Source organism: Oncorhynchus kisutch, linkage group LG5, assembly GCF_002021735.2.
Source record: "Oncorhynchus kisutch isolate 150728-3 linkage group LG5, Okis_V2, whole genome shotgun sequence".
Classification (NCBI taxonomy): domain Eukaryota; kingdom Metazoa; phylum Chordata; class Actinopteri; order Salmoniformes; family Salmonidae; genus Oncorhynchus; species Oncorhynchus kisutch.
Window position 1 is genome coordinate 48,099,322 of NC_034178.2, and position 19,049 is coordinate 48,118,370.

General features: G+C 42.7%; 1 protein-coding gene across 1 annotated transcript in view; it reads right to left on the minus strand.

Annotated features, from left to right (window-relative positions):
- The window catches only part of LOC109891172 (guanine nucleotide-binding protein G(i) subunit alpha-2-like), an 89,152-nt gene extending 71,211 nt beyond the window's left edge, over positions 1-17,941 (minus strand). Inside the window, exon 1 of the mRNA XM_020483510.2 lies at positions 16,999-17,941. Within this exon, the coding sequence (XP_020339099.1) occupies positions 16,999-17,116 (118 nt within the window). The 5' untranslated portion in view covers positions 17,117-17,941. The remainder of the gene's footprint in view (positions 1-16,998) is intronic.
- Between the last annotated feature and the right edge of the window lie 1,108 nt (positions 17,942-19,049).

Genomic DNA, 19,049 nt, shown 5'->3' on the forward strand with positions numbered 1-19,049 from the left:
GCATGGAGGCAGTGAAAAACAATTAGTGCAAAAGGCCAGGGGACAGGAGAGTTCTGTGTGCCCTCAGGGTCAAGAGTTTAGCAAAGCACATCTAGGAGGTTTATCCAGCTGTGGTCCGGCCATTGACCCTAAGTAATACACACACATATCACCACTGGAAACGAGGCAGACGGGCAGTGACAACGCTGACAAAGAGGAAGAGATGTTTGGGGTTGACATGTCAAATGTGAGTCTACTCCAAAGATGGGAGAATAGAAACAACTAAAACAGACAGAAGCCAGACAGCTGTTTCAGACTGGATAGACTGAGTCATTGGGTGTTTTATGTGAGTGCTAAAAAGCTAATGGCACTTAAAACACTCTTTCTCCTTTTAATTGTAGTTGTGTCTGTCAGTCAGAGCCAGCCTGTAGCTCTGCATGGCTCAGCCAACAGACACAGGATGGGTGTGCTGGTTTCCTGAGCCAGCGGAACAAAGGATAAGCATCTACTTCTCGTTACTGCAGCCAGCCGAAAGAGGAAGTCAGACATGGGGGAGGGGGGTTGGGACAGGAAATGACATCACTCCACCGGCTCCACAAAAGACTCTGCTTTGGGCTATAGCCTTTAAATCTCATGTGGAACACAGAGAGAGTGAAAAGCCTTGAAGGTGGTATGCAAGGCTGATAAAGAATAACATCATCTGAATGAAGGAGGGAATGTAGAGGAAGCTTACTACTTGAGATTAATATTAATAAAGCAGAGTGCTTTCTTATCGGCATCTGGCCTAGGAAGATATTTCAACAACCTTAATTAAGAGTTTAAAATAGCTTCCATGTGAGTCAAGGCGAACAGAAAAAGAACGTAGTGAAAAGATGTGCTCATGCATGCGGATGGTTTGGGGCTTCTTTTCCTCTCCATATGTGCACATCTTACTCTACAACCATGAAATTGAAAACTATCCAGGGAGGACCTTAATTCACAGTGCAAGGGGAGCTTTGGTTCCTTTTGGAAGGCCAACATAATGTTTGGATGTAGCAAGTCATTTACACATAGAAAATCCCATATTTAATTTCAACCAAAGTAAAATGTTGTGCCCTTAAATCGATGTATTGCAGCCTCAGGGGAATATTTATAATGATTAGGTCATTTGGCAGGGGTGCATAACCAGTAGGTGTTTAGCACAAGGAGGGAAACACACAGCCCCACAGCTACAGTGTCCTATACTATAATCTTTTAAACAGAAGAAAGTGACAATTCAGGAAAGGGATTCTTCTGGTTAACATGAGCTGGAAGGAAAGGTATGATGAGTGGCCCCCATAATACTTGGTGCCCTGGATTTTTCCTGACCATGTGACCTGACCAGGAAAAGTCATTAGAAAACAGTTATAATAGTCATACTAGACACTAGCGAAGGGTTTTAGCTGATCAAAAGACTTCTCAGAGCAGAGGTGTAGGTGGCACAGTTTCATTAAGGTTAGGGTTACGGGTGGGGCTAAAGTTATTCTACCGGATACATTAAAATGCTCCCTCAGAGAGGGTTGAGGGGAAGGAGGAGAGAGAGCACATTACTAACTCCTCTGTTAGGTTTCTGACAGGTTCATCAACATCAGGGGCCCACCAAGACAGTAGAGGGGAAAGAACAAATCAAATCACATTTTATTTGTCACATACACATGGTTAGCAGATGTTAATGCGAGTGTAGCGAAATGCTTGTGCTTCTAGTTCCGACAATGCAGTAATAACCAACAAGTAATCTAACTAACAATTCCAAAACTACTGTCTTATACACACAAGTGTAAGGGGATAAAGAATATGTACATAAAGATATATGAATGAGTGATGGTACAGAGCGGCATAGGCAAGATGCAGTAGATGGTATCGAGTACAGTATATACATATGAGATGAGTATGTAAACAAAGTGGCATAGTTAAAGTGGCTAGTGATACATGTATTACATAAAGATGCAGTAGATGATAGAGTACAGTATATACGTATACATATGAGATGAATAATGTAGGGTATGTAAACATTATATTAGGTAGCATTGTTTAAAGTGGCTAGTGATATATTTTACATCATTTCCCATCAATTCCCATTATTAAAGTGGCTGGAGTTGAGTCAGTGTGTTGGCAGCAGCCACTCAATGTTAGTGGTGGCTGTTTAACAGTCTGATGGCCTTGAGATAGAAGCTGTTTTTCAGTCTCTCGGTCCCAGCTTTGATGCACCTGTACTGACCTCGCCTTCTGGATGATAGCGGGGTGAACAGGCAGTGGCTCGGGTGGTTGTTGTCCTTGATGATCTTTATGGCCTTCCTGTGACATTGGGTGGTGTAGGTGTCCTGGAGGGCAGGTAGTTTGCCCCCGGTGATGCGTTGTGCAGACCTCACTACCCTCTTGAGAGCCTTACGGTTGTGGGCGGAGCAGTTGCCGTACCAGGCGGTGATACAGCCCGCCAGGATGCTCTCGATTGTGCATCTGTAGAAGTTTGTGAGTGCTTTTGGTGACAAGCCGAATTTCTTCAGCCTCCTGAGGTTGAAGAGGCGCTGCTGCGCCTTCTTCACGATGCTGTCTGTGTGGGTGGACCAATTCAGTTTGTCTCTGATGTGTATGCCGAGGAACTTAAAACTTGCTACCCTCTCCACTACTGTCCCGTCGATGTGGATAGGGGGGTGCTCCCTCTGCTGTTTCCTGAAGTCCACAATCATCTCCTTAGTTTTGTTGAGTGTGAGGTTATTTTCCTGACACCACACTCCGAGGGCCCTCACCTCCTCCCTGTAGGCCGTCTCGTCGTTGTTGGTAATCAAGCCACTGTAGTGTCGTCCTCAAACTTGATGATTGAGTTGGAGGCGTGCGTGGCCACGCAGTCGTGGGTGAACAGGGAGTACAGGAGAGGGCTCAGAACGCACCCTTGTGGGGCCCCAGTGTTGAGGATCAGCGGGGTGGAGATGTTGTTGCCTACCCTCACCACCTGGGGGCGGCCCATCAGGAAGTCCAGTACCCAGTTGCACAGGGCGGGGTCGAGACCCAGGGTCTCGAGCTTGATGACGAGCTTGGAGGGTACTATGGTGTTAAATGCCGAGCTGTAGTCGGTGAACAGCATTCTCACATAGGTATTCCTCTTGTCCAGATGGGTTAGGGCAGTGTGCAGTGTGGTTGAGATTGCATCGTCTGTGGACCTATTTGGGCGGTAAGCAAATTGGAGTGGGTCAAGGGTGTCAGGTAGGGTGGAGGTGATATGGTCCTTGACTAGTCTCTCAAAGCACTTCATGATGACGGAAGTGAGTGCTACGGGGCGGTAGTCGTTTAGCTCAGTTACCTTAGCTTTCTTGGGAACAGGAACAATGGTGGCCCTCTTGAAGCATGTGGGAACAGCAGACTGGGATAGGGATTGATTGAATATGTCCGTAAACACACCAGCCAGCTGGTCTGCGCATGCTCTGAGGGCGCGGCTGGGGATGTCTTCTGGGCCTGCAGCCTTACGAGGGTTAACACGTTTAAATGTTTTACTCACCTCGGCTGCAGTGAAGGAGAGGCCGCATGTTTTGGTTGCAGGCCGTGTCAGTGGCACTGTATTGTCCTCAAAGCAGGCAAAAAAGTTATTTAGTCTGCCTGGGAGCAAGACATCTTGATTCGTGACGGGGCTGGTTTTCATTTTGTAATCCGTGATTGACTGTAGACCCTGCCACATACCTCGTGTCTGAGCCGTTGAATTGAGATTCTACTTTGTCTCTATACTGACGCTTAGCTTGTTTGATTGCCTTGCAGAGGGAATAGCTACACTGTTTGTATTCGGTCATATTTCTGGTCGCCTTGCCCTGATTAAAAGCAGTGGTTCACGCTTTCAGTTTCATGCGAATGCTGCCATCAATCCACGGTTTCTGGTTTGGGAATGTTTTAATCGTTGCTATGGGAACGACATCTCCAACGCACGTTCTAATGAACTCGCACACCGAATCAGCGTATTCGTCAATGTTGTTGTCTGACGCAATACGAAACATATCCCAGTCCACGTGATGGAAGCAGTCTGGGAGTGTGGAACAGATATACACTCACAGTAAGACATGTTTTAAAATGTTTCCAGAGGTTATCTAAGTGAGCTGTTCTGCTCCATTATAAAGTCAACAGACAGAACGCAGCCTGGCGGCTACTTAAACTTTCTCTCCAACCTCCCCTCCCTCTAGCTCTCTCTGACACAGAACACACACACATTTAAAGGAGTTTCAGAATGATTGTGTTGCAGGGGGAAAAGACAACACTAGAGGAGATCAGATTAGGCCAGAGCTGTGAACAATGGCAGCAGTTTGGCAAAGCCACCCTGCTGATAAAACAGTGCAGCTCACACCCCGGGCCCAGGAGCTATACACAGGAGTACTGACCACTCCTCTCACTTCTACAGGCATGGAGGAGCACACAGAGGGCAGTGTGACCTGAGGGGAACCCAGGACCACATTAAACATCCTACATCATATCTCCATGCAGGAAATCAAACTGTGATGATATTAATCCAATGAGGGGAGGAAGTGGAGGGAGCTTATGTCATTTGGGGGTTTCTACGTGTGTTTAATGGCATGGACACGCATGCAGAGAGAGCGAGAGAATGTAAACAATCTAATGAGGAAACGTTTGCTGTGATGCTAAAGAGGTCTTGGACTTGGGATTCAATGGTGGTTTGCAGCTATTGGCAAATCTGTTTTGATTTCAGAGCGGTCGACAGATTGAAAGAGTCATGCTAGTTTATGGTGGCAGGCAGGGCAGCCAGGGATATATCTGGAACAGACAAATGCTTATTTCATCCTAGGGCCAATGACAGAACACAGAACAGTGGAGTAAAGCAGAGTTTTAGTAGAGTGTTGCCTATGGGCCAAGCTAAATCTCTTCTTCTTGCTCTTGTAACAGATGTGATCTTTACTCTCCCTTGCGTTGTGTAATATAGAAGAATGCTAACCAGCGGTCCCAGTTGATCGCTAGTTTATTTTCTGACAATAGAAAACAGCACATTACATGGGAAGAATTGACATTCACAAGCTCCCCCTCTCTGTAAGCATGACCAAGTAAATTCATCCAACCAACAGGAATACATAAATGTCGAATACATATCTCTGCAGTGGACACATATCCACTCTCTCACACAAATGCACGCATGAATTAATTGCATTTCCGTGTCAAATTGCCAGTTAGCAACCCATCCTTTACGGGATTAACTGACAAACAAACATTACAATAATTCACAGTGATAATTCTTCCAGTGTTCAGCGCATAAAGAATGAAAAATAACTTAATACATAATAGTAAATAAGGTTATTCAAGCAATAATAATAACCCCAGAGCAGTCAAAATATGAATACAGACCAATACAGAAACACTTTACGGAAGGCGTTTGATCCCAGTCGGACACAAAGAGAAGATTCAAGATGTGTAATTACTCAACAGTTCCTGTCCAGGCTTGTCTGTGTGTGCCCTCACACACACAGTATCAGAGATAAAGGGCATTGCCCTGTGATCTGTCTCTGCTTGTTCCTTCCTCTCACACCACCTCACATACCAGTGTGACCAGAGCGTGTGTTTAGTACAGATCCTGCTGCTGCTTTCTCACGTCTTTGCATAGTGGCTAAACAGCAAGCCCACATTGTCCCAGTGGCCTATTCTCATAACTGAAATAGTGAGGATGTTATTCTGGTGTTCTTATGAAGCAGCCAGGGAGACCAGTGAGGATATGGTGTATGTTGAGGCAGAGAGAGGGAAGGAGAAGTTGAGGGTGAAGGAGGAGAAGAGAGTAGGGGATTCAGCTGTAATGTATCCATCCTGTTATCAGTGCTCTTAGAGGGAGCAGGGTGGATGGTGCTGCCTGCGAGATCCTAGTGGACCCACACTGAGACCTAGTGTCTGCAGGACCAGGCTTTATTCTTACAGCTTGCACTGTATCCCTTCTGGAGCTTACTTGATGGTGAACAGGTCTTCCCCTAAAGCATTATAATTTCAGCGCCTGGCTGTGAACAGTATTAATGTAACATTAGATTAGACTGATTTTACTAGATCTTTATTGCCATCTCTGCTGGTGCTCGCAGTCATGGCTGAGTCTCTGAGAGCAGCAGACATACTGAGGGACTTTTGTTGATGTCGGCAAACAGAGTCCGACCGACTCCTTCCAGAGAAATACTGCTCCATCTGTGTAATCAGTGTCCTGTAATTACGCTCCAGCCCACAGAACTCTGCTACCAACTGTAATGAGGGGGACTAACCTGGTTTATGAAGGGCTCTAACAGGTTCAGTGTCTTCAGAAAGTATTCAGACCCCTTGACTTTTTATGTTACAGCCTTATTCTAAAATGTATAAATAGTTTTCTCCCATCAATCTACACACAATGACAAAGAAAAAAACAGTTTAGACATCTATATAAGTATTCAGACCCTACACTCAGTACTTTGTTGAAGCTCCTTTGGCAGCGATTACAGCATTGAGCCTTCTTGGGTATGACGCTACAAGCTTGGCACACCTGTATTTGGGGAGTTTCTCCCATTCTTCTCAGCAGATCCTCTCAAGCTCTGTCGGGGTGGATGGGGATCGTCGCTGCACAGCTATTTTCAGGTCTCTTCAGAGATGTTCGATCGGGATCAAGTCCGGGCTCTGGCTGGGCCACTCAAGGACATTCAGAGACTTGTCCCAAAGCCACTCCTGCGTTGTCTTGGCTGTGTGCTTAGGGTCATTGTCCTGTTGGAAGGAGAACCTTCGGCCCAGGCTGAGGTCCTGAGCGCTCTGGAGCAGGTTTTCATCAAGGATCTCTCTGTACTGCTCCGTTCATCTTTTCCTCTATCCTGACTAGTCTCCCAGTCCCTGCTGCTGAAAAACATCCCCACAACATGATGCTGCCACCAGCATGCTTCAGTCTTTTGGTGCCTTTTGGCAAACTCCAAGCGGGCTGTCATGGGCCTTTTACTGAGGAGTGGCTTCTGTCTGGCCACTCTACCATAAAGGCCTGATTGGTGGAGTGCTGCAGAGATGGTTGTCCTTCTGGAAGGTTCTCCCATCTCTACAGAGGAACACTAGAGCTCTGTCAGAGTGACCATCGGGTTCTTGGTCATCTCCCTGACCAAGGCCCTTCTCCCCGGATTGCTCAGTTTGGCCGGGCGGCCAGGTCTAGGAAAAGTCTTGTTGGTTCCAAACACCACTGTGTTCTTGGGGATCTTCAAAGCTGCAGACATGTTTGTTTAAATCTGACATGCACTGTCAACTGTGGGACCTTACATAGACAGGTGTGTGCCTTTCCAAATCATGTCCAATCAATTGAATTTACCACAGGTGGACTCCAATCAAGTTGTAGAAACATCTCAAGGATGATCAATGAAAACAGGATGCACCTGAGCTCAATTTCAAGTCTCATAGCAAAGGGTCTGACTACTTATGTAAAGACGGCATGTTTGTTATTTTTAATACATTTGCTTAAAAATCTAAAAACCTGCTGATGAGGAAATACATTTCAGAATAAGGAAGTAACATAACAAAATGTGGAAAAAGTCGAGAATTCGGAACACTTTCTGAAAGCTCTGTATAATACATATACAATAGTCTGCAGGTTTATGGTCCCAAATGAGGATGGCAGCCATGCCTCTGAGTCACTACCACTCTGCTCAAAAGATCACACCAATGTCGTTTCTCAGATTCTTGCCTGGGCCTTGCTCCAGTTGATGCTAGCTCTCACCACCAGCAGGCAGGTCAATACAGCCCCTCACTGTGATCAATAGTATTTCCTGGGAGTAGGTCTGTAGAAGAGACTCAATCAAAACATTTAGAGAAATAATGACATCCGTTTATCCTACATCCTACAGCAGGAAATTGCTCAGCAAACATCTTATCCTCTAGCAGTCGGCTTTCTCCTTTATTCTCTAAGAGAAAGAACACACACAAACAGCCACAACAATTGATGTCACGTTCTGGGGGGAAAGCACTCCCAGAGAAGGAGAGGTATGTGCATCAAACTTTGGTACTTGGCTGGTGTAGTGTTTTCACAGCGATAGATAAGGGAGTGCACGGACTTGGTCATAGATAGGGAAATAAGCCACATGCAAATGTCAGCTCAAGCTGTAAATCAGTTTGAGGGCAGAAATCAATGCCTGCTGAGGCATGGAAAGTGGCAACTATTTCTGGTATTAGGCTTGATGGATTTCCTCTAGGTTGTCTAGGGTTGTCCTTAGATTACTTTGATCAGTGATCTGGAATTCCAAGATGTAGGCTAGTTTTACACAGTTCTGCATTATATAAATATCAGTTCTTGCAATCTAGAAAAATACCAAACTATCAGGCCCACCCACTGGGGAGCCAGGCCCAGCCAGTCCGAATGAGTTTTTCCCCACAAAAGGGCGATCCCGCAGGTGAAGAAGCCAGATGTGGAGGTCCTGGGCTGGCCTGGTTACACATGGTCTGCGGTTGTGAGGATGGTTGGACGTACGGCCAAATTCTCTAAAACAACGTTCTCTGGCAATAGCTTTGGTGGACATTCCTGCAGTCAGCATGCCCATTGCATGCTCCCTCATAATTTGAGACATCTGTGGCCATTTAGTCCCCAGCACAAGGTGCACCTGTGTAATGATCATGCTGTTTAATCAGCTTCTTGATATGCCACACCTGTCAGGTGGATGGATTATCATGCCAAAGAATAAATTGTTCAAAAACAGGGGTGTAAACAAATTTGTGCACAATTTTTGAAAATAAGCTTTTTGTGTGTATGGAACAGTTTTGGGATCTTTTATTTCAGCTCATGAAACATGAGACCAACACTTTACATGTTGCATGTATATTTTTGTTCAACGTAGATGCCCTGGCCTCTTAAGAGCCCATAGAGATCCCATGAATCCACATTGTTTACAGCACAGAGGTTTACCTGATGGGTTGGTGAGGTCAGGCAGTGCTGCAGGTCAACTGCTCAGGGTTAGTCCATTTAATAATAAGTCCATTTCAAAGCCCCAACTGGATCATTAGGCTTCCTTAGAAATCAATTACTTAGTGGTTCTCAAACTTTTAAAACTCCCCAAAAGGGAATTGTTCAAAGCTTTTGACCCCCTACTCAAGCAAATGGAAACACACACAACTGTAGCCTGTCTTTACAGACGTAAATAGTGATGCATTTTCAAAATGCAAGATACAGAAATAAACGGTGTTTTACACCTGCATTTTAGCAGGAAGCCATCCATGTTAAACAGCCAATAGCAACTATGGATATCATGCTACGTCTCTGGAGTCCAGAGCAAGCAGGAGATTAAGAGATCAGATTAAGATCATTTTATTCGTCAATTGTACACGAGGGCCAACTGAAATCTGACTTCTGCTTTTAACCTAAACCCTACAAAAGACACACATACATAAACATTGTTTTTTTGGAGAGGTGCCACATTGGACACCCAGTGGAGGTTCTGTTGTGAGGGGTTAAGTGCCTTCAAGGGCACAATGGCATCTAGGATTTGATATCAGCAAACCTTCGGTTGCCAGCTCAGTTCCCAGCAGAGTTTTTCACATCAGACCCGGGATTCAAACACACAACCCTCCAGTTGATGGCTCACCTCTCTAACAGCTAGGCTACCTGCCACAGTGTGATGTTATATCTATCTTTTGAAATAGCCAGTAGCCACCCAAACTAGGCCTATCTGAAATATGAAAAATGATCAAGGAAATCGCCTGGCAGCCTATTGTTCTGGCACAGATGTGTCCGTTGCAGTTTACTAAACTGGATCAAATGAAACAAGTGCTTTTTGGTCACTAATTGGGATATTCGCACCCGTCATTGGTCTAAAGTCAAGACGCACAACTTCTTGGTTCTGAAGCACAGATTGGATGTTTTGAGGCAAGAATTTGGTGCAATAGCATAGGCCTATGTTAGTAACCAGATCGAATAGGCAAAGCTATAAATATAAAATAGAAATGGTATGTATGTAACGTTAGCCTACTATCATGTTTTTTTCCCCAATCTGAAAGCCTCAGAAACCCAGAGATGTTGTGAAAGGCTGGATAAAAATAGGAAGAGAGAATGAATGCTGACTTGGTGTCATGTGTTTTTTTCCCTGTCTGTGGGCAGGAGAGTCAGGGCTGGGGAGGAAGAGAGAAGTAATTGCTGCTTGAAGCAAGCTTACATCAGATGTCCCCCCCCTTCTTGAGCAGCAACGGTGGTCTGTAAAAAAAGCTCAGCACCGGTGCATACTCACATCTCTAAAACATGGATGATCAGCGCTGCATCATAAATTGAGTCCCATCACCACAGTACTCGCACACAGAACAGAAGGCCTGATACATTTGGCCTAGAAGCACAAAAGCCCGGTCAAGTTAGTTTCAGTCCTTATGGTTTACTATAACTAATGAGCACTGTCATGTCATGTAGTGTCATTGCAGAGGCAATACAGTATAGCAACCTTACATTGTTACTATTAGTTGCCATGTTAACGTGTATCATGTCATAACAGTAACAATCCTTTCATTACCAATGGAAAAAAAGAACAGGGCTGCCATATCAGTTTCCCCCCAACTCTAAATAGACAAGGTTTCTGCCTCGAGAACGTGATCTGCATTCCTCGTCCCATAGTCCAATAAAACAACTTTTGTCCTTTCCTGTAAAGAAGCCATCCTTTGTTTCTGCCCTGTTTCATTTATCATATCATCCCTGTTCAGCAGACAGCTAGGGAGGAACGTGGATGTACACAGTACACAATTTCAGACCTGCATCTTTCTCTGACGTACACAAACACACACTTTTTAAACATTCTTGAGCATTAAATACACATGACATAACATCACTTACTATGCCCTGCCCATATTGTGTGGGCATGCAACCATGTGTCTGTGTTTTTACATAAATTCATGGCTAAGCATGCCTATAAGCAATGTGTGTGTATGTTATATAAATAAATATGAGAGAGAGAGAACCGTGTTTGTGTCTACAGTCAAGCCAGTGAATTGTACAGATGTTCACGAAGACCAAGCTGCCGCTCTCACACACAATTTAAGGGAGAGGAAGAATCTGTCAAGGGAAATGTCCATCCCAGTTGAACTGAAAATATGAGGTTAGAAAAATCAAAGTACAAGAAAAATAAACAGAGAGAGAATGACAGAATTCACAGAGGCTCATGTTGCTGGAGGGAGGAGATTCAACGTCGATCAAAGTCCAAAATCTGAAGGGAAGTCATTAAATGTGTGCTTCCTGTTAATGAACACTGGAGCCGTGAAGAGGCATAAACTCCTTTCTATTGCATTAAATCCTGCATGCAAACACCCATGTCACAGCTGAGGTTCTTTAGTAACGTTGTAGTGTCTGGTTAGCGATCCCTGCTTCCTCCACAGCCCTTATGCCCAGTTCTAGGAGAAAAGAGATCCATCATTTTGTTCTATCTGCCATAGATCCAAAAATAGCAGCTGGCTCCATCCTTCATCTCCAGCCCCACAGCTCTCCTAATCTCAAAAAGTTTGCTTTAGGGGACGGGAAGGGATCGGATAGACGGGGGGAGGGTAGTTCAGAAGACATATCACGGACAGACAGGCGGAAGAGGTTTCTCCCTGGCGTCTTCAAGCGTGTGGGTCTGCACGTGTGTCTGTCTGTGGGTCTGCACGTGTGTGTCTGTCTGTAGGTCTGCACGTGTGTCTGTCTGTGGGTCTGCACGTGTGTCTGTCTGTGGGTCTGCACGTGTGTGTCTGCACGTGTGTGTCCGTCTGTGGGTCTGCGCGTGTGTGTCTGTCTGTGGGTCTGCACGTGTGTGTCTGTCTGTGGGTCTGCACGTGTGTGTCTGTCTGTGGGTCTGCACGTGTGTGTCTGTCTGTGGGTCTGCACGTGTGTTGGGGCTACAGTCAGTGCTGGGAACAGTATACAAACAGCAGCCCACTCAGTCATAATCAGGGCAGTCATTATCATCCAGGCACAAACAGCCATGTCTTATACAACAGCACTGTTGCCCATGCCCTGTGGCAGTTAGCCACACATCCACCGACCATTAATGGACTGATTTGACACAAGGTTCATATGTAGATTATATGTCATTTATAAACATGGTTACAAATATTTGTTGAAATCTATGAATTCATAGAAGGCGGGATCCCATCTGTGATGATGGTCCTATGATCTAAAGACATGCCTTATTCTAACCAAAATAGAAAGAGGAGTGGGAGGCACCGGTGCACAACTGAGCACAACTAACAACATTTTTTTATTTATTTATTTATTTTACCTTTATTTAACCAGGTAGGCAAGTTGAGAACAAGTTCTCATTTACAATTGCGACCTGGCCAAGATAAAGCAAAGCAGTTCGACAGATAAAACGACACAGAGTTACACATGGAGTAAAAACAAACATACAGTCAATAATGCAGTATAAACAAGTCTATATACAATGTGAGCAAATGAGGTGAGAAGGGAGGTAAAGGCAAAAAAGGCCATGATGGCAAAGTAAATACAATATAGCAAGTAAAATACTGGAATGGTAGTTTTGCAATGGAAGAATGTGCAAAGTAGAAATAAAAATAATGGGGTGCAAAGGAGCAAAATAAATCATTAAATTTAAATTAAATACAGTTGGGAAAGAGGTAGTTGTTTGGGCTAAATTATAGGTGGTCTATGTACAGGTGCAGTAATCTGTGAGCTGCTCTGACAGTTGGTGCTTAAAGCTAGTGAGGGAGATAAGTGTTTCCAGTTTCAGAGATTTTTGTAGTTCGTTCCAGTCATTGGCAGCAGAGAACTGGAAGGAGAGGCGGCCAAAGAAAGAATTGGTTTTGGGGGTGACTAGAGAGATATACCTGCTGGAGCGTGTGCTACAGGTGGGAGATGCTATGGTGACCAGCGAGCTGAGATAAGGGGGGACTTTACCTAGCAGGGTCTTGTAGATGACATGGAGCCAGTGGGTTTGGCGACGAGTATGAAGCGAGGGCCAGCCAACGAGAGCGTACAGGTCGCAATGGTGGGTAGTATATGGGGCTTTGGTGATAAAACGGATTGCACTGTGATAGACTGCATCCAATTTGTTGAGTAGGGTATTGGAGGCTATTTTGTAAATGACATCGCCAAAGTCGAGGATTGGTAGGATGGTCAGTTTTACAAGGGTATGTTTGGCAGCATGAGTGAAGGATGCTTTGTTGCGAAATAGGAAGCCAATTCTAGATTTAACTTTGGATTGGAGATGTTTGATATGGGTCTGGAAGGAGAGTTTACAGTCTAACCAGACACCTAAGTATTTGTAGTTGTCCACGTATTCTAAGTCAGAGCCGTCCAGAGTAGTGATGTTGGACAGGCGGGTAGGTGCAGGTAGCGATCGGTTGAAGAGCATGCATTTAGTTTTACTTGTATTTAAGAGCAATTGGAGGCCACGGAAGGAGAGTTGTATGGCATTGAAGCTTGCCTGGAGGGTTGTTAACACAGTGTCCAAAGAAGGGCCGGAAGTATACAGAATGGTGTCGTCTGCGTAGAGGTGTAGACATTAACAATGTCTACACTGTATTTCTGGTCAATTTGATGTTATTTTAATTGATTTTTTTTGTTTCTTTTCTTTCAAAAACAATGACATTTCTAAGTGACCCCAAACTTTTGAATGGTGTGTAATATTTATTAATGGTATAATGTGGGGTTAGCGATGTCCTTTTGGTCAATTATTACCTGATATTTCCTCATTGATTGTAGAGGGTTATCTGTTCATTTCCTGTTCAGAGAATTGACGGGCAATGGGATGGGTTCAAGAGCGAAATAGTTAATCAGGGTACGGGAAAACAGAAGTTTCTTATCCCGTGTGGACTTACATGTTGATATTCCAGAGAGTATTTATGCTAAAGCACGTGTGCACCGTTATTGAAGTGTATGTGGATGATAATATCTGTCAATGACCTGAACAGGGGAGTGTTGTAATATAGCATGCATGTAAAATTTTTCATATTGTCATGTATTCTCATTGGTCAGATGGCTTTCTTAAAAAATATATTTAAAAAATAATAATAATAAAAAATAAAAAAGAGTATGTGACTTTATGTTTGGTTGAAAATGGGAGTTGCAGAAGAATACAGTGGGACCACCCCTTGTTTCTAGTTTACTGCTAAACAACATCCCAGGATGCCCTTTTACTTCAGTGTTCAGTTCCCAGGAAGCATTTTGAGATATACGCTTATTTTCTGGGGCTCATGCCACCATGTTAACAGAGTATTTTGTTTTGGCTCAAGCACATGATTTGGTCGGCTGTTTGGGCTCCAGCTTATTCAAAACATTCCCAACAGGAGCCCTGTGTTTCTGTCAAAGCAATAGAGAGAAAGGGAGCAAAGTACACAGCAAGCAAGACTTCACTGTTCAGCATGGGGGGTTGTGAGGGTGGCTATGATATGACCTCTGTCAAAAACCTCTCAGAGCAGAGTCATGCAAAAGTTGACTCAAAAGAGGATCCAAATGACTTGTCAACCACGACAGTCCCTACTCTGTCACGCTCAGGAAAGTCCTCTATGAAGGGGATAAAGGAGTTCAAGTCCTTTCAACAGCAAACACACCCAGCAAACACACCCACTCACTTATCATTAATGAAATATTTTATTACAGTGCCCCAAGGTGGCCACAGCTTTATTTCACTCTGTAATTCCCGAAGCACCTGACCTACAACCACCAAAGTCACTGTCAATAAGCTTTGACACACAACTTTAAAACCATGCGGCTCACATTGATTGCAACAAGTGGTGGTGTTATGAGTTAGAGAGGCAACTTGAACAGAACAATGGTACAGACAACATTACAAAATCTTGCCTAAACTAAAGTGACTTATAAATGGTTCAATTCTCTGACTTAGTGAGCACTTTACAGACTGCAATACTGTAAGCCAGAATCTATTGCTTGCCATTAATCATTAATTAATAGGACCAACATAGACAACATAAGGTGAATGATCTGCCATTGCTTGGAGAGGTCTGAAAACCTCATTATGGATGTAATGGCTTCGTCATTAATAGGCACAGCCGGAGAGCTATGAAAGCAATTTAGAATATTCTCTTCATTAGTTTAAAATGTTGAGGGGAGGCCAGACCTCATGGGGTCGTTCCACCTCAAAAAGCACGAGAAAGAGTATTTCAACGCCCACCATCTCAGATTAGCATTCCTGCAACATCATTTTGTTTAATATAATTTGATCTCTGAGAAATTAAGCTAATTGATTGCACAATTGTTCTTCATTTTAATTTATTGGATTTCTAAAAATGTTTACCTTTATTTAAATAGGCAAGTCAGTTAAGAACAAATTCTTATTTTCAATGACGGCCAAGGTTAACTGCCTGTTCAGTGGCAGAACGACAGATTTGTACCTTCTCCAACACTCTAACCACTAGGCTACCCTGCCGCCCCATATAAATATAGTACCTAACATCCGATTTGGACCAAACTTTTTTTTTTTCCTAACGAATTATACATGTGGAATCCCCAAAAATACTACCCCAAGAACAAGTATATGGTTTTTAGCATTGGTGGCACAAATCCAATGCAATTCAATGGTACCTATATTAGAAATTTTACTCTTCATGTCCAAATCATCCTAAAGTATCTACAAATGTATTGTGTAGCTCAATTATCTTACTTATAGATTATTTGGTTATGAAGCACAAAAAGACTTCAAATAGGTACAAATGACTAGTGCCACAATTGCAACAAAAAAATAGCATTTGAAACTGTGGCCAGGTAAACAAAACCAAAGCATTGGTTGCCATCATACCTGCTCCATGAAATGCTTACAGGGTAAGAAAATAAATATGGCATTTTTGTAATTTTGGTTAACTATCCCTATGAATCACCATAATAGCAGGAAAAGCACCATCTAGTGGTCAGAACCTGTTAATATCAAGATGTACCTAACAACTTCAATTAATAATTTCTCTGAACAAGACGGAAAAAAACTAACAAATTCACTGAGAATACATTATATTGGATGAATGAAAACACACAGCCCCATTCTACTTCCCTACAAACAAACAAAATGTGCAGTACCTGCAGTCGACAGTGGAATTTTGGACGCAATAATTGGAAAATATCTGATGCATACTACATTTGAACTGCAGTTATTCTGCAGTTATTTTGGACACAACATTTGCATCATACTGCAGTTATAATGCAATCTTTTTTCGTGAGGGTTGTCAGACAGATAACTGATACTATATACTCGTTGTTGGGGTGGGATGTCCATAGATATATATTCCTAATTTCTTACTCATTGTTAGAAAACGTTTTGGTCCAAATGTTAGGTACTATAATTACTGAATATTATATACATTTTATAAATTAAAATGGCCAATTTGGGTGCAAGCAATTAGCTTAATTTCTCAGAGATCAGATTATATTTCATCAAAATAATGTTGCCAGAATGATTATTTTATCGGTTTCTAACTACAGAAACGATTTCAGAACCATCTGAATTGGTGGTGCTGAAATGTGGTGCTGAAATGACATGGAACGATCCAGTTGTTAGTTGTAGGCTAGTGATTGATTACACCTTTAGGCTACATTATGGGAATCAATCAGCAAACACCTTTTTTTGAAGTCATTTTATGATAGGCTAGATTGTATTGCATGCTACTTGAGTGTAATTAAACATTGACATAGCCTAAGTAGCCTATTGTGCGTTGACAGCAAGTCTTCTGTTTTGAATACTTGGAGAGTTAAGACAATTCCCGCGGTGAGAGGCAATCCTCTGATTTATAACAGAAGCAGCAGCGCAGGCTCAGATTTATGTTTACTGGTTCTGATTAATCTGTTCCAGTTGTGCACTGGAGGCTAGAGAACCTCCACTGAAATGGGACAAAGTCTCGGGCATGTAGCTACATCAAAATGGCTAATGAGGGAGATTAGTGAGTTTACCTAGCCTACTCCTCGTCACACACACACTCTACCTCAAAGCTTTTACCATGAATCATTTCCTCTATGTCTCGCAACATTGCAACAAATTAGATTGCCAGTTCACGATCGTAAAACTGGATACTTTACGATTCATGCGAATCTTCATTGAATGGATTTAGACAAGGAATATAATGTTTGGTGGTACATACCCAAAAGGAGCAGTTTCACTTCTCTCGCCGCCTTCTCTCCATCTTCTCGAAGGTTTTTGTCAATCATTTTGGACCTCTCGGCCGCGGCTTTATCTTCCTGACTCACTGTACACCCCATGGTTCCAAGTGCACGCTTCAGGACTGCTGTTTATCGGAACGATATCACACAAAAATGATGTAGCCTATTTAGGGCTCTATTTCTGTGAGTTATTTTTTTTAAAAATAGTTCCCAGTCCAGTGTTGTGGGGTTGAGAAATGCAACTTCCTCTTTGAGAAATACGACTGGAAAATAAGTTTGATTCACCCACAAACCAGCATCCAAATGATTTATTAAATTTAGTCCGAATTCACTTTTCTATTCCAGATGTTTCCTCGTTGGTAAACCAAGTTTAAGGCCTATTTTTGAACATTCTATCCAAGCCGACAGAAAAAATGTCATTTGTTTGTCATTACGAGGACACAAACTTTGAGTAACAACAATTTATTTTGAGGGCGCGTCAATAAAATCAGTTAAGTTCACGTTTTAGACCAAGAAAAAGGGTCACGGAACCTCAGCAAAAGTATTCCAGCTGTGAAGACCGCGGAGCAGATCGATTTCCGATGCCAATTTGCAATGAACCAAAATTCAATAAACCACTGTGACGCAGAGCTATGTTGCTCCTCTTCCTCTGAGTTATAATTCAATCGTTCAGTGTGTGAGTGATGTTATGCACTATTCTCTTCGTTAAGATTTATCACGTTAAAAACCACACCCGTAGCAGCTGTGAAGTTCCTCTCTGCCCAACAAACCGAAGACAGTTCAGTCACCTCCCAAGTCAGCAAAGTGCCAGGGTTTCCACTATAGATAACACAGCCACAAAGTATATGCTAAAAATGTGATTTTTGTCTTAATTTAAATGTAGGGATAGGCATACGATTATCAGTGTGATTAAGGTTAGTGTTAAGATTAAGGTTAGGTTTAAAATCAGATTTTAAGAAGAAACATTGTAAAAATAGGCGGGGTTTATTACTTTATGGCTGTATTAACTAGTGACGACCCAGTGCGAATCGCCCACCTACTTTGCTTCATGGGAAATGTAGTGTTTCATGAAATTGTCGTCAGTGATAAATTTAAAACATGATTAATACAGTATTAATACAATATCTAATTTACTCATTCATCTCATTTAATTTATCACAGCCTATTCTTTATTGCCAATTACATTTTGCTCATGTCAATGGATAGTATAAGGCCAATTTCATTAGGGTGAAAGTTTCTACAAGGACAAATCGATTGAGTTAGTCTTGAAAACATAATACATTATTGTAGGGGAAATCAAATTAAACTAGTGATTCAAGGCTTTATAAAAAATTTAAAAAATTATGGACTCTTTAGACGCACATTGTTAGGTCTACCTAACAAGTATTTTCAGTGGAGTATTTAAACTAAACAAAAATATAAATGTAACAAGTAAGGTGTTGGTCACATGTTTCCTGAGCTGAAATAAAAGATCCCAGAAATGTTCCATACGCACAACAATCTTATTTCTCTCAACTTTAGTGCACACATTTCTTTACATCCCTGTTAGTGAGCATTTCTCCTCTCCAAGATAATCCATCCACTTGACAGGTGTGGCATATCAAGAAGTTGATTAAGCAGCATGATCATGACACAGATGAACCTTGTGCTGGGGACAATAAAAGACCATTCTAAAATGTGCAGTTTTGTGCCTCAACACAATGCCACAGATGTCTCAAGCTTTGAGGGAGCGTGCAATTGGCATGCTGACTGCAGGAATGTCCACCAGAGCTGTTGCCAGACAATTGAATGTTTATTTCTCAACCATAAGCCGCCTCAAATGTCTTTTTAGAGAATTTGGCAGTATGTCCAACCGTCCTCACAACCGCAGACTACGTGGGTGATGTATGTGTTTTTCGTACTGTCTAGGGTTTTTTGTATTTTTTTTTTTTTTTACCATCTAGGTGTTTATGTATGTCTGTGGTTGCCTGGATTGGTTCTCAATTAGAGGCAGCTGTTCATCGTTGTCTCTAATTGGGAACCATATTTAGGC